At 48.9% G+C, this 24147-nt stretch overlaps 1 protein-coding gene across 3 annotated transcripts in view; it reads left to right on the top strand.

Moving 5' to 3' along the window:
• Positions 1 to 5877: 5877 nt before the first annotated feature.
• Positions 5878 to 24147, top strand: part of FAM118A (family with sequence similarity 118, member A) — a 28191-nt gene continuing 9921 nt past the window's right edge. The window contains exons 1-5 of one of the 3 annotated variants that reach the window (XM_008582765.1): positions 5878 to 6085; positions 15388 to 15443; positions 16534 to 16786; positions 21037 to 21258; positions 23496 to 23624. In XM_008582765.1, coding sequence (XP_008580987.1) covers positions 6023 to 6085; positions 15388 to 15443; positions 16534 to 16786; positions 21037 to 21258; positions 23496 to 23624 — 723 coding nt within the window. In that variant the 5' untranslated portion in view covers positions 5878 to 6022. Of the gene's footprint in view, positions 6086 to 12464; positions 12529 to 15387; positions 15444 to 16533; positions 16787 to 21036; positions 21259 to 23495; positions 23625 to 24147 lie in introns of those variants that run through there. The other 2 variants (XM_008582767.1, XM_008582766.1) reach the window with 2 other exon arrangements.

The following is a 24147-nucleotide window of genomic DNA, read 5'->3' as shown; positions in this document are numbered from 1 at the left end:
TTGTACAGTAAGTGCATGTCTACTTTGAAAAGAAACTGACAAGCTATTTTCCAGAATGGCTGCGCCATTTACCTTCCCACCAGCAATGTGTGGGCGATAGTCTTTCTGCGTCCTCAGCCGCATCTGGGGTCCTCACTACTTTTTATTTCAGCCACTCTGACCGGTGGGCACCTGTTGCACCATCGTGCATTCCCACCAGCAGGGGCGAGAGTTCCATTTCCTCCACATCCTGGCCAGCACGCGGCATGGTCAGTCCTTCTGCTGGTGTGCACGGGTATCTCACTGTGATTTTGATTTGCATTTCCCTAGTGAATAATAATGCTGAGCATCTTTTCAGGTGCTCATTGCCATCCATATATCTTCTTTGGAGAAGCAAGTGTTCACATATTTTGCCCAGCTTTATCTATTGGGTTATGTATCTTCTTATTGAACTGTGAGAGTCCTTTATGTATTTTTAATTAGGTCCTTGGCTTGACATATGTTTTGCAGATTTCTTCCAGTCTGTGTCTTGTCCTTTTATTTGTGTAGCAGCGTCTGTCCCACACACGACTTCATTTTTCTTCATAGCCTCATCATGCCCAGATACCTGAGTTTACTGTCTGTGTCCCTGACTGTGCTGTCAGCTCCCCAGGGCAGGGGCTGGCTTGCCTGCCGCGTGCTCAGCTCCTCACACAGTGGGTGCTCAGGACACTTTCGTTCAGCATCACTGCCAGTCCCCCTGGCTGTATCATGGCTGCTGGGAGGCAGGGGACGTGGACTGGTGAGTGGAGACCTCAGAGCAGCCTGTTGCAAACTTCCAGGCCAACAGTAAGCAGTCCTACATTAGTACATTTCTGTTGCTTATAACAAAATACCTGCAACTGGATGATTTATAAGAAAATGAAATTTATTGCTTACAGTTCCAGAGGCTGGGAAGTCCACAGTCCAGGGAACACATCTGGTGATGGTGGTCTTTGGTGGTGGCTTTACAGCAATGCAGGGGTCTCACATGGTAGAAAATGGAGAAGCAGAGGAAGAGAGAGCCTCTCAAGTGCTCTCCTTTTAAAGTCCTCAGAACCACGCACCTGACCACCATTATTAATCCATTCACTACTGCACGGTCCTACAATCTAATCACCCCTCCAAGGCCCCAACTTTCAATTACCATAATACAACAGTTAGTGGGAATTAAGCTTCTAAAATATGAACTTTGGGGGACACAATTCAATCAATACTCAGCATTCCGCCCCTGGCCCCCAAAGTTCATGTCCTTCTCATAGGTAAATACATTCTTTTTTTTTTTAAAGAGATGACCGGTAAGGGGATCTTAACCCTTGACTTGGCGTTGTTGGCACCACGCTCTCCCAAGTGAGCAAACCGGCCATCCCTATGTAGGATCCGAACCTGTGGCCTTGGTGTTATCAGCACCGCACTCTCCCGAGTGAACCACAGGCCAGTCCTATAGGTAAATACTTTCATTCCGTCCCCAAAGTCTTTACCTATTTCAACACAAAATGTCCAAAGTCCCCTCTGTAAAATCAAAACAAGTTAGCTACTGCCAACATGCAATGGTGGACAAGCACAGAGTACACATTCCCATTCCAAAAGGGAGAAATAGGCCTAAAGAAAGGGGTAACAGGTCCCAAACACACCCAGAACCCAGCAGGGCAGGCATTAAATCTCAAATCTGGTTAATCACGTACCTTGACTCCATGTTTGATGTCCTCTGCACACTGGTGTGGAGGTTGGGTCCCCAAGTCCTCAGGCAACTCCACTCCTATGGCTTTCCTGGTGGAGGGAAAGTGAAGGAAAATGGTCAGGGCCCCTCAGATGTTCAGAATCCTGCCGAGCATTTGATACATAGGTGCACGTGTGCCCAGGTGTTCCTTGGTTATTGTCTAATGTAATTGCACATGTGCACCCAGCTGTCCTGGGTTATGGACTTATGTATAAAGGACAAGTGGCTCTGAGCCACAGTGCGCCCTGCCCCCAGGATGTCCTGCAGGGAGAAGGGGCCACGGGGAGGCCACTGTCAAGGAAGATGAAGACTGAGCTCATGTCATCTGCCAATAGCTCCCAGGATCTTTCCCAATTACCTAGCATGGACCTGCGTGTGAAAGGTCTGGTGACCCAGTCTGTACAAAAGGTTTGAAGGGTCTGTGGGCCCTGACCCCCAGCCCCGACAATACAAATGGAAAACTGAGCATAACTAAAATAATGAAACATTCTGGCTTTAATTATGAACTGTCTAGCCATACAGCTGGTGTAGCCACTTAGCAATACAATTGGCTACATCAGCAGGATTCCAACAATAACCTCAACCAGATAATTAGCATAGCTATTGCTGTAACCCCGTACCTGGTCTCAGGTGATGCTTTATCTCTTGCAGGCTGGCGTTGCATGCTGGTAGCTCTACAATTCTGGGGTCTCCGTGGTGGTCCTGTTCCCACAGCTCCACTAGGCATGGTCTTGGTGGGGTTTTTCTGCTCCAACTCCAACTCCCAAGCCTCCACAGCTCTGGCATTCTGCAAGCCTACAGACCTAATACCACATAGATAACGGCTTGTATTTTCCAAAGGTGCAGGTTCAGCCACACCTGGGGCCAATTTAGTCAGAGCTGGAGCAGCTGACGTAGCTGGGGTGCTGGTGCTGGAAGCAGCTTCCCGAAGTGGCCCTGAGCAGCGAGCCTGCAGAGGGTGCCTTGGGCCCGTTCCCCAAGACCATTCTGTCTCCCTAGGCCTCTGGGCCTGAAATGGAAGGGTTGGCCCCAGAGGCTTCTGCAGTGCCTTCAGGGCCTTTTCTCCTTTCTCTTGGTAATCCCTTTCTTTTGTACTAATCTTCTTAGCACCATTGCATTTTTCTCCTGAAAATGCTCTCTGCTTCTGTACCACATGGCCACGCTACAAATTTTCTAAATCTTTATGCTCTGCTTCTCTTTTAAGTTCTGGCTTTATGTCCTGCCTTTGCCGCCATAAATCAACACAGGCTGTTACAAGTAGCCATGCAGCTTCCTTAATGCTTTGCTCCTTAGAAATTTCTTCCACCAAATACCCTGTGTCAGCACCTTGAATTTCCACATTCCATAAAGCTTTTGGTCATGAAGAGAATGCAGCCAAATTCCTTGCCAGTTCATAGCAAGGGTGATCTTTGCCCCCGTTTCCAATAAATTCCTTGTTATTTCTATCTGAGATCTCCTTAGAATGGTTTTTACGGTCCATGTTTCCATAAGCGTTCTGCTCACCACCATTTAACTAGTCCCTAAAACATTCCAAACTTTCCCTGGTTTTTTTGTCTTCTAAGTTTTCACCAGCATCTAGGCTTTTTCTAGCCTGTTCCTCCAAATTCTTCCACCTTCTCCTCAACCCCCAGTTCCAATGCTGCTTTCACATTCTCAAGTATTTGTTATAAGCAACACCCCACTTCTCTGGTACCAGTTTTCTGTATTAGCCCATTTCTGTTGTGTATAACAAAATACCTGGAAGTAGGTAATTTGTTAGAAAATGAAATTTATTGCTTATAGTTTCTGAGGTAGGGAAAGTCCAAAGTCCAGGGAATACATCTGATGAAGGTCTTCCTTGGTGGTAGCTTTACAGCAATGCAGGGGTCTCACATGGCAGAGAGAGGGGTGGAGCAGAGAGAGAGACTAACGTCCTTATCAACTCTTTTTAAAACCACCAGAACCACTTTGACTACTTGATCACTCCATTCAGGAGGGCACAGTCCTCACAATCCAATCACCTCTCCAAGGTCCCACCTTTCTTTTTTTTTTTTTTTTTTAAAGATGACCGGTAAGGGGATCTCAACCCTTGGCTTGGTGTTGTCAGCACCACGCTCAGCCAGTGAGCAAACCGGCCATCCCTATACAGGATCCGAACCCGTGGCCTTGGTGTTATCAGCAGCGCACTCTCCCGAGTGAGCCACGGGCCGGCCCTAAAGGTCCCACCTTTCAACTACCACAATAGGATTTCCCACCCTGTTAACACTGTCACAGTGGGGACTGAGCCTCCAACACATTAAAGTTTTTTGGCGGGTACACAATTCAATCCATAACAAAGCCTGAGCTGGGAGAGGGATAAGGTTTGAGGAGGGGAGTGGGCAGAGCTGATGGCAGAGAAGGGCCAGAGGGACGTTTCTAAGATGCCAGGCTCTCTTCTTCCCTTCTTCCACCAGCCATACACACGCCACCTGCTGCCCAGTGCTGGTGTCACAGTCCTCCCTGCCAGCGTGCCCGGAGGTGGCAAGCAGTGGGGGAGTTTCTATAGAAAATTGACATGGGTGTGGGTGGAATGGGAGGAGGCTCCAGAAGGCTTAATTAGCTTTTCCCATTACTGTGGTACAGCATGTACACATAATGACACACACAAAGTGAGGGTGTACAGTGTACAGTGTGTGTTATCCATGTAGGTTGTACTCCAAGGCACATGATGTGTGTATGTCTGGCCTGTACACCTGTGTCGGGCATCTGTGTGTTATGATATGGGTCTTTCCATGCAATAAAGCAACAACTTCCTCTCCAGGATGGCGAGGATTGTCATGTGGTCCCTGGTGTCCTTCTGTTCACTCTTTGGAGCGTCCACCTGGGGCGCTGCCTATGAATCAGTTCTCCCCTTTCTGATAGCGTGAAGCCAGTTCTGTAGTCAGACAGTCCCTGGGAGCACTTCCAAGCACATGCTCACTTCTAGCTTGGACTAGTTACTTGAAGTCCTCTGAGTCTGTTTTTCATCCTGTTAAAGGGGAATGAAACCTACTGCATAGAATGGTGGTGAGTGTGAAGAGTGCCTATAAAGAGATTGACATAGCGCCTGGCGCATAGTAGGCGCCCAGTAAACAGCAGTGTGCATACACACACACACACGCATGTACATTCCAAATGCACTACTGCCTCACTGGGCAGCCCTGTAGCACATCTCCAAGGGCACCTTTGTGCAGAAGTGAATGGGGTCTGGACCCTGGGCTCCAGGGGGCTGAGCTTTGCAGTTTCATACACAAGCATATTCACTCATTTGTTTAACACTTGCTGAATGAGACCTGCTCCCACCAGCTGCGTGGAGGTGAAGACACAGATGCCGACATTGAAATGGACCTCCTACAGCACCCAGAGAGGTGGCACACGCATCTGCACACTAGCACCATACCAGCCCCTTGCCAACCTGCCAATTCCAGCCCTTATCAACTCAGACTGGTCAAGGTGGCCAGGGAGCATGTCTTCTTGGTAATTTTCCACAATCTGTGAAGCTGTGTCTCTCCTGTATATGAGGGCGGGGAGGGGGAGGAGGAAGCTGCTGTTCCTAAGATGTCCTTTCTGCCTTGTCCTTGTAAGGCTGCTTGGCTGAGGTTTGGGGTGGAGGGGTTGAAACTTGCAGCCTGTTCCTTGGATGGGGCTGAACTTGCCTGTAGGGTTATAATTAATCCGGCTTCACCACCACGGGCCTTAGAGAACGCCCTGCCTTGCCCAAGGCCCCAGGACAGTTTGGGTCTGACCTCTACAGCACCTAGCCCCAAGGCTACTGTTTATCAAGGTCCTTGCCTGGGAACTCCTTGAGAGCAGGGGCTGTGTCTTCCACAGGTCCAGGTTCCCAGCACCCAGCACAGGAGCAGGTAGGTGCTCATGAACTAAAATATACTGCGTTTAAATCGCACATCCAGAGGATGCGGAGGTGTATGCAATGGTGGTTACACTGTGGGCTGGGTGTGTGTGTGTGGGGGGGGGGGGGAGTGCTAACAGCCCATTTAAAAGTCAGGAAGAAATAAAAGGTGCTAAGGAGAAAGGAAGTAATAATTAACCTTGGCTTGGGCAGGGCAGGAAGGGCGGATCCGGGAAGGCCGGGAAGAGGAAGTGGCTTTTGATAGGACTGGGTCCTTGAGGGAAGACTTCGTGGTAGAGAAAGGAGGGGAGGGGAAACCCTGAGCAATGAGATCACTGGGGGACACTCACCCAGCTGTGGCCCCCGTGCCAAGGCCACCCACGCATGACCTCGTGTAGTCCTCTCAACAACGGGTGGTAAGATCAACCCATTTTACAGACGCGGAACCAGGTGCACGGATGCACGAGAAGGCACAGGGCCTCACCGGATCTGGGCCCGAGCTGGTCCCACCCTGGCCTCCGGTAAGAGTAATTCTCGGTGAGGGAAGAACACGAGGCAGACGTTCAGTCTTGCGCAAGCACGTGGGCGCCCACGGAGGGCCCAGCGCCGTGCGGGTCACGGGAGGGGAGAGGCACAGTCACGGGTGTAGGTCACGTCGGGGCTCATCGGCGACAGCGGGCTGGGGAGGACTGGCTGTTCCGGGCGGGCAGGAGGCTGCCGGGGTCCGCCTGGGGTTTGAGGAGAGAAGCTGCGCGTGATTGCGGTGCAGGACGCAGCTGCAGAGGGGCACTTCCGGTCGCTCTTAATGTTCGCAACGTCCCCGCCAGGTGCGCGCGCCCCCATTGAGTAGATGAGCAAACTGAGGACCCGCGGCCAGGCGGGTGGTTGAGCGTAAACGCCGAAGCCCAAGCGCTCTACGCGCACTCGATAGCGCCTGCGCCGGAGACTCGGCGGGGCGGGGCCTGGAGGGTGGGTGGGGTCCTGGGGCGCGGCGCGCGTCCTGGCCCCGCCCTCTCCGGGGCGGGGCCTCCGGTTACCAGGGGCTGTTGATTTCACACGGAACCGTCGCGCGGCGAGGGCGGGCTCGGGGGGACTGTCTTACGGCGGGATCCCCCCGGCCCCTCCAGGACGCCTGGCCCCGAGACCCCCTCGGGATCCGCCCGGCCCCTCCAGGACGCCTGGCCCCAGACCCCCTCGGGATCCCCCCGGCCCCTCCAGGACGCCTGTCCCCGAGACCCCCTCGGGATCCCCCCGGCCCCTCCAGGACGCCTGTCCCCAGACCCCCTCGGGATCCCCCCGGCCCCTCCAGGACGCCTGTCCCCAGACCCCCTCGGGATCCCCCCGGCCCCTCCAGGACGCCTGTCCCCAGACCCCCTCGGGATCCCCCCGGCCCCTCCAGGACGCCTGTCCCCAGACCCCCTCGGGATCCCCCCGGCCCCTCCAGGACGCCTGTCCCCAGACCCCCTCGGGATCCCCCCGGCCCCTCCAGGACGCCTGTCCCCAGACCCCCTCGGGATCCCCCCGGCCCCTCCAGGACGCCTGTCCCCAGACCCCCTCGGGATCCCCCCGGCCCCTCCAGGACGCCTGTCCCCAGACCCCCTCGGGATCCCCCCGGCCCCTCCAGGACGCCTGTCCCCAGACCCCCTCGGGATCCCCCCGGCCCCTCCAGGACGCCTGTCCCCAGACCCCCTCGGGATCCCCCCGGCCCCTCCAGGACGCCTGTCCCCAGACCCCCTCGGGATCCCCCCGGCCCCTCCAGGACGCCTGGCTCCAGACCCCCTCAGGATCCCCCCAGCCCCTCAGGCCGCATAGCTCCTGAGACCCTGTGGGAGTCCCCAAGCACCTCTGAAATCCTTGAACCCCCAAACCCTTCAGCATTTCTCCTGGATCCTGAGACCCCCTGAGGGCCTCAGCCACGTTTTCCTTTGAGACCCCAGAAAACCCTCAGTTCCAGAAACCCTCAAGATTCCCCCTCGCTCAGGACCCTCCGTCCTAGGCCTCCGCAGAATCCCGCTGGCCTGTGACCTATCCTGGGTGGAGGCCCTCAGTGCCATCCATGTGTCCTTAGCCCCCCAAGACCCCTGGAGTCCCCATCCCACCACCCTCAGCTTCCCTTTCTGCCTCTGTCTACTACCCACCCTGAGGCGTTCCGTGAACGCTGATCTCAGGACTGGATTTCTCAAACTTGAGATCAGTGGACCTGCGGGGCATCCATGAAAGTATTCCCGGGTTTGTGGGTTCTTAACCATAGTTTAACAGAAGTAGAAGCCTGTGACAGATCCTTTTAGGACCGCTTTAGAACCAAACACGGCCGGTGATTTCAGGGCCTGCACCTGCTTTGTGTTTACGATTGCATTGAGGCCAAAGCAGGGATAGTGTTTATCTTTTAGTGCTCTTTGGTGAGATTCATACGGCCCCACCAGACAGGTTAGAGAAGAGGAGATCTGATGTGGTGGAGGGAGGCAGAACTAAGTAGTGAAGGAATTTGGCAGATCAGGATGCTTTTAGGTTGTCTCATCTTAATTTTTTCACCATGTAACTAACATTTTTTTGAATGCTTGGTAAGCTCCAGGAATTGGCACTGGAGATAGAGATGACACAGTTCCTGCTGTCAGAGCCTCATTGGAGGAGGTGATTAAACAAGTAGGTCGTTTTTACATGGTGGTAACAGTGTAGTGGCGTTGAACCCTGCTGGGGTGGTGGTGGGATTGTCAGGAAGGGGTGTTAAAGAGGGCTTCTTGGAGGAGTCGGGGGGGGGGGAAGCTGATTCTTGAAGGTTGAGGCTGAGGAGTAGTTTGCCCAGGTTATTATAGGCAAATGGGACAGACAATATGTGAAAATGCGCACACCAGATTTTGGAAACCACGAGGTGTGGCTGGAGCATAGCTTCGTCCTGGGAAATGGGTGGGGGGGGGTGGGGGGGGTGGGTGTGGGGGGGGGGGGGGGGGGGGGGGGGGGTGGGGGGGGGGGGGGTTTTTGGGGGGGGCGGGGGGGGGGGGAAGCTGATTCTTGAAGGTTGAGGCTGAGGAGTAGTTTGCCCAGGTTATTATAGGCAAATGGGACAGACAATATGTGAAAATGCGCACACCAGATTTTGGAAACCACGAGGTGTGGCTGGAGCATAGCTTCGTCCTGGGAAATGGCTGGAGATGTGTTGTCTCCTTCAATGACAAGCATTCCAAGGGTGGCATGGGAAGGAGTCTTAAGTGGGGAGAACCCAGCTTTGCCCCCTGAGGCCCACCATGCCCTTGACTCTTTCTTAAGTTACTGTTTCTGCCATCACCCTGAGTAAATGATGGTCCAGCTGAGCTAAAGGAAGGTAGGAGTTGGTCAGTGGGAAGGAGTGAGGAAGTGTTCTGAGTAGAGAACAGAATGGGAGAAACTGGGAGTTTTGCAAAGTGCAGGGTTTGAGACTGGAGTGGCCGGAAGGAGGGCCTGAGAACCGAGTTAGGAGCTTCTGAAGCTGAGTAGAGGGTGAGGCACTTGAAGGCGGTGGGAAGCCATTGAAGGGTTTAAGGAGGAGAGTATTTGAACTGTCACTGTGGCTCTGGTGGGGAGACTTGTTTGGAGGAAGCAAGACCACATGAGAGATGGGGGTGACCTGGACCAAGGCAGTGGCAGTGGGGACCATGGTCAGCTGGAGTATGGCTAAACTTTTGAAAGTCCAGACCCAGAGACTGGTGTTCCAGTTCTTTCCTGTGCATGGGGACTGATATGGGAGCTTTTTAGGTGAGGTTTTGTCTTTTTACCCAGAGGGCACGTGGTTACCTTAGAGCTTCATCAGGCTGATGGTGTGTCTGTAAGCCTGACATCCACACAGAAGATGCACATATTACATGGTGGGACAGGGTAAGGAGAGGCTGGTCCTCAGCGATGGGCCAAGATCATGCTGCGCTTGGGGATCCCAAAGGAGATGGAGAGCCACTGGAAGAGAGACAAGTTCAGATGCGACGGAAATGTCAGTCTGGAGTCAGAATGGGACTAGAGGGGCTGAAACTGGAAGCAGGTGGCTTTAAGGCAATGGCAGATGGTGTGAATTAGAGATTTAGGAAGAAAAATCTACAGGACTTCTGTTTGTTGAGGTCTGGACTTAAGTGAGGGAGGGGGAGACTAGGATAATTCTGTACGACAGAACTTCATGTGATGATGGAATGTTCCATGTCTGTGTTGTCCAGTGCACTTAGAATGCGACTAGAAAATACGGTTAGTGTGATTGTGGAACAGAATTTTAGTTTTATGTAATTTAAATTCTCCATCACACACCTAGGGGATAGTGGGAAGCACACTGTTCCAGACTTTGCTCTTTTAAACTTAATGCTTCCAGCAACTGTAGGTGGTGTGCTATTCCTTTTTTACAGATAAAGGAAATAAAGGCCCAAAAAGAGTCAGTAGCCTGCCCGAGGCTTCTTCCTGCTGCCTCGTACGTTTTCCTAATGGAGACTATTTCTCTTAGCATTTCTGGGGAATGAATGGATTAAGAGAGCTGGTGAAACTGTAGATCTAACAGTGTGTCTTGTTATTTGTCAGCATTTGGTGGTCAAGAAGCAGAAACGAGTGCCTAAAGATGAGAAATGAGTACCTTAGACTTGGGGGTCACAGTGGACCAGGCGGTGCCTGGGAGAGTGGAAGAGTATGGGACATAAGCCAGGAGTGCGTTTATAGCTTGTCCCTAACTCCTTGGGGGACGTTGACCAAGTTGTTGCCTCTTAAGAGTCTCAATTTTCACTTCTGAAAAATTAGGGTATTTGGTATCACATAACCATTAAGATCTGTTCATCTCTAAAATTCTTTAATTTTATTAAGTATCAACAGAGGTTTACTTTCTAGAACATCCTATGTATCCTCTTGGGACTGATAGACGCTGGTGATCCGGCATGCCTTTGGCCTCAGCTTTGGTGTGTTTTACTATTATTGGCTTACCATTAAGCAACATCTCCTTGAGTTATGTTGTGTCACACCTGATGGACAAATTGTAAGACAGTGAATGCTTTAGCAGATGGCAGGGTTCCCGGTAATATAGCGGGTGTACTTGCTTGCCGTTGCAAGCTGCACTGATGTTGGGAGAAAAGGTGCAAGACTATTTACACCGTGGCCTCTTAAAAGGGTTCGGTGTCAGCCTTCTCTACGTGGAGGTAACAGCAACAGCCACTTCATAGGGTTATTGAGAGGATTAAATGAGGTAATGCATGTAAAGAGCTCAGCATTTTCCCTGGAATCTAATAAGGGCTCAAAAACTGGCAGCAATTAATGCTGCTTTTTGAATTAAACTGACCTTTCACTTTTCTATTTTTGGCAGCCGGCAGGTACAGGGCTCTAACCCTTGACCTTGGTGTTATCAGCACCACCCTCTAGCCAACTGAGAAACCAGCCAGTCCACCTTTCGCTTTTTGGTTTGAGCACATGTGCCCAAGCAACTCTGTTTGGAGGCACTAGTTTTAAAAAGCCAATTAACACAGTTTGGTCATTACAAAATAGGCATTTTTCCCCCATACAATCCATTGCAACTGGATAAAAAGTAATTGGTTAAGTAGCAAGTGTTCAAGTTAAGGCTTTGTATTTTCTGTAAATTGAAGAAAATTCATCGTGAAGACCCCTTATTACTATTAATGACTGAAATTGTTTTACCAGGACTACGGTTAAATTGGTACGTAGTTGTGGTGACTGCTTTGGAAGAGTGGTGCCGGACTTAAAGCCTGCTGGCGCTGGGGCAGTCCGTAGTAATGAGCATTTTACCGTGAGTGAGCACCTTTCGGACACTGCCTCACTCCATGTCTTTGCAGCAATCCAGTCAGCGATGTGGGTGGTGGAATCACCACTTGACAGAGTGGGAAACTGAGGTTTAGCGAGGTCTCCTGGCTGGGAAGTGATGGTGTTTCTCCGCCACGTCCCCTGTGCTGCTCTGGGTGGACTTACTGCATTTTCAGGGCTACACCTCCTTCTGGAACCTTAAGTTTTTGTCCATTCGTGCCTTGTTTCCTGTTCAGGTGAACCTAGTCATGCTAATCAAACTCACTAGAAATATAGCTGTCAACCAGAGCCCAGATGATTCCTTTGTGGTTAGAAATATGACTGCCAGATGTATGCGAAAACACTCTTGCTGCCTCCACGCTCTTCCCCAGTCCCCAGGCTGACATGAGAAACCAGGTTGCTATGAAAAAAGAAGTTTGTGAAAATCAGATCAGAGGAAAGGGCGAGGCTGGTTGTATTAATGACCAGTGCCAGGTCATGGAGCTTTAAGAGCTGCATGTCCTCATCTGCAGTGTTCCGAGGGGCTGGCTTTGCAAGACAGAGTTCTGAGAGGACAGACTTTGTTGTCAAAGCACTTGTCAAACCTTTGCTTGAGTCCCTTTTGCCGATATTCTCGTGGCCAAGAACGTCACATGACTAATCTCAGTCAGTGCGTGAGGAGACTGTACAAGCCTGTGGATACCAGGAGGCGTGATGGAAGTCATTAGGGATTGGGGAGGAGGCTGTGTTTTGCTGGCTGTACATAACAAGTTTAGTTTTTGTACTTGTATTTTGCATTGGACTCAGTTTGATGAACATTTAGTGCTGGGTGCTTGGATTTAAAGAATAAGGCAGTGTCCGGCTACTCCAGCTACTTCATAAAATACTCGTGATCTCGAATTCTAAGTAGAAAACATCCTTGTATGCCTTTTATTAATGGCTTTGGATAAAAAAGACAGGAACTGCTTATAAGAATCTGTGTTGGGGTCTGACTGTGCTTTGGGAAAATGCTGATAGGTCCTTGAAAAAAATGGGTTGCTATGATGACTTGGCTGTGGGCCTGCAAACTGTGGTGACGACAGAATCACCAGGGAAACCAAAAGATGCAGCGTCCTAAAGGCCTCTGAAGGGTTTTGTCACTGTCGTCTGGAATCTGATTGGCTTAGAAAAATGGTGTTTGAGATGGCAGTGGAACACCAGAGGCTTGCTGTCCTACCTACGAAACTTCTAGAATCGGGTACTAATTTCTTTGGAAATCTACTTGGACCTTGGTTTTAAAACAAGAGGAGGCTTGGGGCACTTTCTAGGTTATTGTGAGATTTAGCTCTGATGTTTATGCTGCTCAAAAACAGGAAATGAGGTAATGTCTTTAAACATGTGGTGAGTGTTACAGTGAACAGTAAATGTCTAAATATGGGCAGGTGTGCAGTTCATCATTGCAGAGTTACTGTGTTGAGTTTTAGTATAATTGGGTACTCCCCATGTTGGCAACTTTGATCCTTAAAGGTACATGTCACTGTTAAAGTCTAGAGACACATGTGCCTATTGAGGCTGGAACCTGTGTGATTGATTCTATTTGAAGTGCTGTCTGAAGAGCCAGCTCCAGACCTTCAAGTTCAAGCTGAGAAAGAGGCTTTGAGCACTTAAACCAGCAACAAACTGCCCAGGAGTGCAAGCTCTCACCTGTTGTGTAAGTGGTATTAATAGTGACGACTTATTCTTTTGAGAAACTTTGAAATCACTGAATTTTGGAGTTAAGTATCACCTGCAAGTTTACTTTGTTCATACTTTTTTGCATATATGTAAATATAATATTTGGGTTTTAAATTGTCACTATAATCATGCATATATGGAGCATCAAAAGCAATAGAACAATAATTGAAAGAACTAGAGATAGATTTTTAAAGTTCTTTATCATGGTTGACCAGTGACTAAAAATATTCCAAAATGTTGTTGTGTAGAGAAGGCTGAGATAAATGACTCCTTCCCACAGCCGGAAGAAGTAACTGTTTTGAAGCGGTGTGGATTCTTCTGGGGGGCAGGAGTGGCAGAGGCAAGTGGATTGGTCAGCAGATGAGCATCTCATGTTAACCTTTCAGCTAGGATTGAACAGGACTGGCTGCCCCGAGTTTGTCCTGCGGCGGGAGGTTAGGAAGGGAAGCGTGCATTTGGTGGGGGCAGTGGACTCACCGACAGGTCAGAGCCTGAGCTGCTTAACTCAGCAGTCTGAACTTCAGAGCACTTTCATGCAAGAGATTCCTGAGCCTTTGAAACTTGGCCAGTTAGCAAGAACCCGTGCTTTCTACTTGGTAAAACAGGATTGACGTCTGAGGGCTGGGGTCCAGGTTTGCTGACATAGTGGAGAGATTGTGTTATATAGTGGGGAACCTCAGTATTTGTTACGTTCCTTAGAAAATATCTAGTAGGTTTAAAAAAAAATTGACTTTCAATGACTGCTAGTAAGTCCAAAGTGGGATGGAGGACGGGAGCTAGGGCCGGGCACCAGCCCTGCCTCTGCCAGCCTTTCCCCTCGGCAGGTTGTAGCATCTGTGGGCCTCATCTTCCTCCCCTGTGGACTGTGGTTTCTTAGCATTTGGGGGAAGGTCACGGACACCTTTGGGAGTTTGATCAAAGCTATGAACCCTGTCCTCTGGGGAGAAAGTGTGTGTAAGCACTTACACAGTGTGTCCATTTTTCAGAGGGTAACATTAAGATTCCAGTTAGCTCTCTAACATAATGATGCTTATAGATTGAATAAGCCTTGTTTCCTTACCCTAGAAAATTAGTTTTGGTGGCCCGATTCTAATCGAGGTGAAAAAAAAGATTAGTCAGTGCTGGCTAGGACATGGCAAAGTGGGTGATTACGCATTCTGCTGAAGATTTTTCTGGAAAGCAGTTTGGCAGCGTGTGCTAAGATATTTTATAGTGCTCATATTCTTTAACTCAGCAATTCTTTTTTTTTTTTTTAAAGATGACCGGTAAGGGGATCTTAACCCTTGGCTTGGTGTTGTCAGCACCACACTCACCCAGTGAGCCAACCGGCCATCCCTATATGGGATCCGAACCCGGGGCCTTGGTGTTATCAGCACCGCACTCTCCCGAGTGAGCCATGGGCCGGCCCATAACTCAGCAATTCTGCTTCTCAGAAATCTCTCTTAAACAAATAATTTCAAAATAGATTAAAAAAAACTGTGCACCCAGTTGGCTGTCAGAGTGTTATTATACTAATGTCCTACATTAGGAATGTATTAATAAAATATAATTCTATATATGTAGCATTACACTTATATTTATGAATGGTTTTTTAATAACAGAAGGGAAATGCTTTTATTTTAATGCATGAAAAAAGTAGGATATGCACTGTGTTTTCAAATGATATAAAAATTTTAGAGTAAAAAAGAGTTATTGCTCATAGGTAGTAGGAGTATGGGCTATTTAAACTTTCTGTTTTTCTGTATTTTTTCTTGTTGTCTACAGTAAATATTATTTCTAGAATTGGGGGAGGCGGAAATGTGATTTTAGAAAAAATGTAGAATATGGGGATAGCTTGGTGATAGAGACCTAGCTGGTTTGAGATTCCTGTTTTTATTGACATTTCACTTTGATAATTATTTTGGGTTGGATTTGTGTTTGCCCGAGGGAAGGCCTGGCACCTCAGAAGTGGTGCTGGCCCTGAGATTTGTCCTGCCGGACCCCACTCTCAGTATACTTGGCATTTCACAGAGCATGGTGCTTCCTCTGAAAACCCACGTCTTGGCATTACTTTGTTATGTTCCTTGCCATTTCCCCCTTCTGTGATAAGTGATGTGTGTTCACATTGCCCAGAAGCTCTTCTAGAATGTTGTCCTGAAAGATGACAACCCCGCATGGAGCCCGCTGGGCTCACGCACGCCTGAGGAGTGACACCACATTCGGAGCAGTGGCTTAGGAAGCATTTTGTGTATGCTTTCTGTATACGACATTTTTCAGGCGTTCTAATTAAATAAAGATCCAGGATCTTTGATTTTAATTCCAGCCTTAACTCTCTTCCAGGATAGTAATAAAAGAACTTTTATCTGGGAAGTAGAAGTCACTTCTGACTAATTTTTCTCTTTAGGCTTTACAGATGGATTCAGTGGAAAAGACAACGAATAGAAGTGAACAAAATTCAAGGTAAATGACACCGGCTCGACCTTCAGGCAGGCGTGTTGATGTCACATGCCATCTGTCACGAGTCTGCTTGTATGGTATTCAGTACCTACCGAGGCGAAAGGGCACTAAATACCTGGGTCGAGAGGGAATCTCAAGGGCCATATACTACCCTTTGCCTCAACATGAGAAACATTCTAGAAGGCAGTTTTCTGCCCAAGAAAGCGACTGTTCGAGTCTCCAAACCAAGCAAACAAGTAATTAGAGGGGTCCACTTAAGATTGGAAGGGTCCGGGCCGGCCCGTGGCTCACTCAGGAGAGTGCGGTGCTGATAACACCAAGGCCCCGGGTTCGGATCCCATATAGGGATGGCCGGTTTGCTCACTGGCTGAGCGTGGTGCTGACAACACCAAGCCAAGGGTTGAGATCCCCTTACCGGTCATCTTTAAAAAAAAAAAAAAAAAAGACTGGAAGGGTCGCGCTCCACAGGAAAGAATTCTTTGACTGTAAATGGACAGTGGTGTATGCTTGTAAAGTGGTGCAAGACAGGGAGGTCCTTCCTGCAGACTGGGCTGGGGCTGATAGGTGGCAGAGCAGCAGCATTTTGCCAGGAAGTTTCTGATGTGCCAGTGCTAGCGGCGATTATTTTGTCAGTGTAGTTTGTATTTACAAGCTATTTGCAGCTTCAAAGGAATTAAAATTACTGAGCCTTTTTTTTTTTTTTTTTTTTTTTTTGGCATTTGGCCAGTTCAGGTATCCGACCCCTTGACCTTGATATTATAATACCTTGCTCTAACCAACTGAGCTAATTGGGCAGCCCTGCTGAGTTTTTTACTTACAAATATTTGTCACTTAAACATATGCTTAATGGGTGACTCAGGATGAAGGAGACACAGCTGGGCCAAGTCCTTTATGGAATGAGGGCAGATCATGTAAAATAAATACACAAAGAGGAATGCACAAGCTTTGTCTTCCAGTGGTATAAAGAGGGGACAAAACGTGTGTGTGGACAGTACAGACTGTATTTGACCTGAACTTCACAGGTATTTCCATACTGCGTGTTTGCAATATTTCTGTGTTGACTTTTATTCTCTTCCTCCTTGTTTTTAAGTAGAAAGTTTTTAAAAAGCCTTATCCGGAAACAACCCCAGGAACTGCTCCTGGTCGTGGGGACTGGAGTCAGCGCGGCAGTGGCCCCAGGAATCCCCGCCCTCTGCTCCTGGAGAAGCTGCATCGCGGCCATCATTGAGGCTGCAGAGGAGCTGGACGTCCTTCACCCAGGGGACATCGCCGAGTTCCGGAGGAAAGTGATGAAGGAGCAGGACCTGCTGGTTGTCGCTCATGATCTGATCCGGAAGATGTCACCTGTAAGTCTCAGACAAGTACTTCAGGTTTCACAGGGACACTTGGTTCTGGACCAGGTTGGGTGAATCTGTGGACCTAATGTTAAACTTCTACGCGCTTACGTTGTGTTCATTTGTCAGCAGTCGGGCTGATGAGCCAAAAATCTTTTAGTCCATCAGGATGTCATCTTTTAAACAGAGGTGATGTCAGGCACAGAATGGGGCTCCTCAAATAGTGCACATTAAATAGCGCCTCACTGTGTGAGATTGTCTTAGGGACATTGTCATGCTGCGTTGGGTGTGACCTTTGTGATTTATATTCATTTAGTGAAGGGGTATCCTTTAGGTATGTGTATTAGCCCGTTTCTGTTGCTTATAACAGAATACCTGAAACTGGGTAATTTATGAAGAAATGGAGTTTATTTCTTACAGTTTTCGAGGCTGGGAAGTCTACAGTCCAGAGGACACATCTGGTGAGGGCCGCTACCTTCTACAGGGAGGGAGGGTGTCACATGGCGAGAATGGGCTGAGCAAGAGAGAGCTAGCCTCTTCCCCTACCCTTTTAAAGCCATCAGAACAATGCTCATGACCACCCATTAGCCCACCACTGGATTAATCCCTTCACCTTGAGGGCAGTCTCATCACCTCTTAAATGTTCCATCTGTCCAATACCTTCATTGGATTTACCACCCTCATAATCCTGTTACAGTAGAGATCAAGCTTCCATTACATGACACTAAGTCACATTTAACCCATAGTGTTATGTTTTGGTTTAAGCAGGCCAGCCCTCAGAGATTCTTTCCTCAACCATGTCCAGTTTACTAATAAGGCCGTCAAAGGCATTCTTCATTTTTTTTTTTTTTTTTTGTCTTTTTTACTGACCAGTAATGGGATCGCAACCCTAGGTGTCGCGCCCGTACTGGGGACCGGCAACGGGATCGCAACCCTCGGTGTCGCTCCTGCACCGCGCTCAGCCAGTGAGCGGGAACTGGTCTCCACATGGGATCCGAACCCTCGGCAGGAGCGCCGCCGCACTCCCAAGCGGCGCACTCTCCAGTGCACCACCGGGCCGGCCCTAGAAAACATTTTAAGATGGGAGAAGTTATACCCTCTTTGTTCCACAGGTGGAAATGACCTGATGGAGAGGAAAAACAATCGGTGATGTAGGAGACAGTCACTGAGTTGGTGGGCTCTGGCACAGGTGTGGGAGCTTGGCCCACGGTAGGCACACACCCGGGTCACCACTGTCCCAGGTCAGCCACGGTGGACAGACGCAAATGCTGGGAAGCCAGACAATGTGGTAGAGGGTTTGGCAGGTTTCTTCTCATTACTTGTGTGCCTACTGAGGAAGCACGGTCATCACCTGAGAGTCAGGACAGGAGGAGATTTTAGAGGTTTGGACACAGGAGAAAGCTGGAAGAAAAGTATAAGATAGTCATCAGGGTGAGCAGGAGAGTTTAGGCTGCTGTAAAAAAGAGACCCAGAATTGCGTGGCTTCCATGCGATGAGGTTTATAATTCTCACATAGAAATCCAAGTAGGCAGCCCAAGGAGAGCATGGCCTGACAGTGTTGGGGACCTGGGCTCATGTCTTGTTGCTCTGCCATCTTCAACGAGCAGCTTCCAGCTCCCACTCTAAGGTGGCTGCCCCAGCTCCTGCCATAACACTGTGTATGTTCCAGCGAGTGGGAAGGGAGGGGACCTGGAGGGTCCTGCCTCACCCCTTCAGGGGCCTGCATGGGAGCCACCTCTCCCTCTGTACTGCTACCACTTCAGCTCTCATCTCACTGGCCGGAGTGTTAGGGCTGCACCTGGCTTCACCGGAGTCTGGGAGATGGTTTTGGTTAGGTCACTGTGCCAAACATAGGTGTTCTATTAATAAGAGACAACTATCATCGTTGGGCAGGGCTTGGCAAATTATAGTCCATGAGCCAAACCCACAGATGCTCAAATCCCTGGTATAAAATGGCATAGTGTTTGCGCATAACCTATACACATTCTCCTGGATATTTTATTTGTTTATTTAGTTTTTGGCATCTGGCTGGTACAGGGAACCAAACCCTTGACCTTGGTGTTATCAACACCACGCTCTAACCTAGCCAGCTGACCAGCCAGCCCTCCTCCCAAATACTTTCAATCATCTCTAGATTATTTATAATACCTAATACACCTAATACAATGTAAATGCTGTGTAAGTAGTTACTACACTGTATTGTTTTTTATTTGTATTGCATTGTAATTTTTTGTCCTACATTTTCCGTCACTAGTTGGTTGAGTCCACAGATGGGCACCAGTAGCTGTGGGAGCTCGGGCACAGAGGGCTGGATGGGAGGCCGGCTGTGAAGTTCTGTCGGCACCAGCCACGCCCTGCATTTATGTGTCGTATGTGGCTGCTGTCCTGTGGCAGAGCTGAGTAGTTGTGAGAGGGACCGTGTGGCCACAAGGCCTAAGATATTAGTGTCTGACTCTTCTTAGACAGTCGGCTGAACCCTGTGATGGGAAGAAGGGGGGAAGAATCAATGAGCCAGGGAAGTGTGGCGAGATTGCTGGCAGCACCGAGGGCCCACTCGAAATGAGGCCCTTGCTGTCACTCACTCGGAGGCGCGGGTGGGTAGATTGCTCATTGCTTAGGAGAGAGTATTTGGAGCGTCGTTCAGTTCTTCTCTTTACTATTGCGCAGCTTTGGAAACCTCCCTGGGGAAGAGTTAAGGAGAGGCCGGTGGGCACGGTGGCTGCCCCTGCGGTGTTCAGCACTTTGAGAACAGATGTGGAGGAAGCACAGAGTTGGCTCTATTGGGGAATTCAAATAATGCCTAAGAAGGGTGAGATGAGGTCTGGGCGGACCGTAGGCGTAGGGGGTTGCAGTGGGACAGGATCATTGGAGGGGAGTGACGGGCAGGAATTTAGAGGCCGTGTTACAGAAACGATCATCTAAGTGGAACATCTTAGTTGCAACAGAAGCACAGCTGAAGAGACGCGACAGGGACTAGGGGCCCCTCCATTTCATTGCTCCAAGGAGTGTGGGGGAGAGCCCCACGTGGGATGGCTTCAGGGACACAGAGAAATGGGTTTCTGTGGAGGAAGCAGGTGGCTGTTCACAGAAGAGGATGGAGATGTGGCAGTTTGCTGCTGGCAGACCCACTGGGAATAGTAGAAGGCTTTTCAGAAATGGAGAGGGGTGGGAGAGTGTCGGGGAGGGGTGTGCCCAGAGCCATGGGGATGAGTGGCAATCTGTGAGTCTTGGCAGGGACAGAGGCGTGGCGGGATGGAATCTGGTGACAGCTGCCGAGGCAGGCAGTGGTGGCGGGCCCCAGTGCCAGGCGAGGCTGGTCTTCTGGGAGTGCTGAGACCACCTGACCCTGCATCCTCCCCGCTCCCTCCCCCACTTCTCACAGCCACCAAACAGCAGAACCCTTTACAGAGCTGTGGCATTTACTGTCGCCAGCTTCTTTCTTCTCTTGCACCCCTCAGCCAGACTTTTGCCCCCACTGCTCCACTGAGGCAACCTTGTCAAAGCCACTGACGACCATTGGTACTGTGAGGGTACTTCAGAAAGTTCCTGGCAGAGTTCATATTATCTTTTAATTCTATTTTTCCACAAACTTTTCGAAGTACCCTCATACATCCAGAGGCCGGGTCTCAGTCCTAATCCTGTGGAATCTCTCAGCGGTATATGAGACATTGTCCCTCACCCAAGTTAAGACACCATTGAGATACCCTATTTCACATTCTGCTGAGAAAAAGAAAAGCAGTACCTTTGCAGCTCTCTGAGGGGAAAGCCAGAGTCTTCACGTGGTCTTCAGGGCCCCACGCAATCCCGTTCTGGCTCAACTCTCTGACCGCCCCGCCACCTGGCTCGCTGCTGACGCTCGGGCCGCCTGTGCTGTTACCTCAGTGCCTTTGCACATGCTCTCCCCAAGCTCAGCCACTCTCTGCAGAAGCCTCACTTCCTCAGCTTCCTGCTCAAATGCCCCCTTATCAGAGAGGCCTCCCTGGTGCTCTTCACTTGTCCACCCCTCGCTCCCAGCAGAACCTTTCCACTTTCTCTGCTTTACTTTTCCCGTGGCATTTATCACTGCTGACATATTACAAATTTGTACGTTAACTGTCCCCCTCCTGTAGTTTTAATAAACTCTATGAGGCCAGATTGCCTGTCTGTCATTTTTTATTTTTTTAAACTGCTATATCTCCAGCACCCAGAATAGTACCTGCTTAGGGGCTCAGTAGTTGTTGAGAGCTGATGTTTTTTGTGACTCTCGCTCCACCTTTCCATAGCGTACAGGCGACACCAAGCCCAACTTCTTCCAGGACTGCCTGATGGAGATTTTTGACAACCTGGAGCAGCACATCCAGAACCCTCTGGTGCTGCAGTCGATCCTTAGCCTGATGGAAAGGGGCACCATGGTCCTGACCACCAACTACGACAACCTGCTGGAAATCTTCGGCCAGCAACAGAACAAGCCCATGGAGTCTCTGGACTTGAAGGACAAGACTAAGGTCTGGGCTGCCGGGCAGGTGGCAGATGGAGGGCACAAGTCTGTGCATGTGCAGGGCTTGCATTTAGAAGCAGCTGTCACTTTACAGCACTGAGTTAGTAGTAAGGAAAAGTCGCTAGCTGGCAGCCCTCGGATGCCACGCTCCACGGCAAACGCGACACTAAGTCAGTCTTAAATGCCTTCCTGCCTCTTCCCTGGGGGCTGCTGGGCACAGGGAAGGTGCTGCCCTGCGTGTCTCTGAACTACCCGTGGCCTGCTTTTGTGTCCTCTGTGTTCTGTCCCGTAGTCTGCAAGACTTTCTCATCTGCATTTACTCACTATAGTCGTTGTAGGAAATATGGTAATAAAGAAAAAACTAAAAGCAAAATCACTTACAGTCTTATTTGCTGTGAAGTTTTTCTTGAACAAACCGGGATTGCAAAGTTTTTAATTGATTTTTTTCCTTATTATTATACTGTGAGCATTTCCCTGTCATTAAGCTGTTTTTAAAAGGGAATTTTAAATGGCAATAGGACTGTAAGAGTAAATTGTCATTGTTGTCCTTCCTCTGTTACCATTAGCATATTTTTACAATTATAAATAATGCTACAATTAAAATCTTTTATTTATTTTTATTTTTATTTTTTTTCCTTTTTGTCTCCTTTTTCGTGACCGGCAATGGATCGCAACCCTCGGTGTTGCACCAGCACCTCGCTCAGCCAGTGAGCGGCCAGTCTGTATGTGGGATCCGAACCCTCGTTGGGAGCACCGCCGCGCCGCCGCGCTCCCAAGTGGCGCACTGTAGCAGTGCGCCACCAGGCTGGCCCCCAATTAAAATCTTTTATACTTTTATGTCCCACTATTTATTTCTTCAGAATAAGTTCCTAGAAGTGTTTCCAGGTCAAAGGGTATGAATATTTTAAGGAGTGGTGATATAAATTACCAAATTGTTTTTCAGAAACATTCCCAGGTCTACTCCCACCAGCTGTGTATGGGAGTACCCATTCCCAGTGTCCTGCCAACTTGTGGGGTTATTAAAAAACAAAGCAAAATACACTTTACCCACTTAATAGGTGAAAATTTTAAATTTTTATTTATTTTATTTCTAAGGTTGAACATAGTTTTATTTTATTGACTTTATTTTGTGACATGTTTGTGTCCTTTGTGTATTTGCTTATACTGTTATTAATACATGACATTGTTACCTTTGTTATCTGGTTCACCCCGTGAGGGAAGCTCTTAGTCCTGCTAAGCTCAAGCATGTTGGAGACGTCTCATGCGGGCGCGCAGTGAGTGTGAGGGCCGGGCTTAGCTCCAGCCCCATGCACACGTTCCTCTGTGGCAGCTCCTCTAGCAGAGCTGGCCAAGGGCACAGGCTCCGTGACAGAGGCACACATGGGGGCAGTCCTCATGTGGAGCGGCGCCCTCTTGTGAGCCATCAGTGACACCTGACAACACCTGTCTAGTGTCTGAGCAGCATTGTCCTGCTGAGCCTTGCTTCCTGCTGTAGTAGTGTCTCTGGAAATGAATTGCTAATTGCATAGAACAGAAGCTCCAGCTGGCCCATCTACCCATGTGACATCGGCAGAGCTGTTGGTGTTTGTGTCCACACCTCCTGCTGATGCGAAAGCCCCGGCATAAAGATAGGATTAGACGAACATGATGTGCATCTTCGTGAGGGCCTTTGTTATGTGTCTTTCTTTTTCTTTTATTATTATTATTATTATTATCTTTTTTTTTTTTTGGTGGCTGGCTGGTAGGGGGATCCGAACCCTCGACCCTCGTGTTATAACACTGTGCTATAACCAACTGAGCTAACCGGCCAGCCTTGTTCTGTGTCTTGAACTGAAATGACTGTAGTTGGCCATCTGATAAATACTTTTTTCACATATTTTTTTGCTGGGTGTAAAAATAATACATAAATAGCAGTAATTAAAATATAACATGTAACTTAGAAGTGAAAGTTCCTATAAAATCCCTAAAGTAATCACCTAACAGTTTGCTATAATCTCATATATTAAAATATTTTGTATGTTACTATCTGTCTTTAAAGTACTTTTAGATATGATAGGAATAACGAGTGCTAACAGCTGAGTTTCTCTTATGTTTTAAAGATATAATCATAAGTTGAAACATCTCTCTTACTCTTTCCAAGGTAGGTTTGAAAAACCATGAATCTGATTTAGGTATTTTCTTTTTATATCTGTTGGAAGTAACATGAGGGGCTTTTTTTGTTCGTCTTGACTTGATGTTTGGCAGGTCCTTCAGTGGGCAAGAGGACACATCAGATATGGAGTCCTTCACATTCACGGCTTGTACACAGACCCCTGTGGGATGGTGCTGGATCCATCAGGATATAAAGATGTCACTCAAGACCCAGAAGTAATGGTATGGTCTGTCTTAGTTAGGCATTGGCTGCGTCCCCCAGGGAATTTGTGGTGGTCACTAGCCATTTGGCTGCATCTGAGTGGTCCCCCAGACTCCCAGCCTCCCTGTCCTTCGGTTTGGCCTCCACATGGCTGTGGGGACGCTGTGTCTCCAGTGCCTGGCTCGGTGCTTGCACATTGAGTACATGTTCGGTGAACATTTGTTCAAGGAGTCGGTGCATCACGCTCTCCATGCCAGTACCAGCCCACAGTGGTTTCTCTTGCCCAGGGACCCAGTGAAACTCTTCAGCATGACAAACAGGGCCCTGCAGGGTCTGGAATGTTCTCCAGTTACTCCTTCCCACTCGTCAGTTCTCTTTGTTCATTTGGGCCACTTCCTGTCTGACATTCTCTCCTCCCCTTCCTCAACGGGAGCAATCTCTTCGGCGTTTTTTTTTTTTTTTTTTTTTTTTTTTTTTTTCCTGTAGCTTTCGGAACCTTTTTTTTTTTTTTTTTTTTTTTCCTATTACCTAGCTCACAGACCT

Source organism: Galeopterus variegatus, unplaced genomic scaffold, assembly GCF_000696425.1.
Source record: "Galeopterus variegatus unplaced genomic scaffold, G_variegatus-3.0.2 Scaffold2719, whole genome shotgun sequence".
NCBI classification, from domain to species: Eukaryota; Metazoa; Chordata; class Mammalia; order Dermoptera; family Cynocephalidae; genus Galeopterus; species Galeopterus variegatus.
The sequence above is the reverse complement of the archived record's forward strand: the minus strand, read 5'-3'. Positions and strand labels throughout refer to the sequence as shown.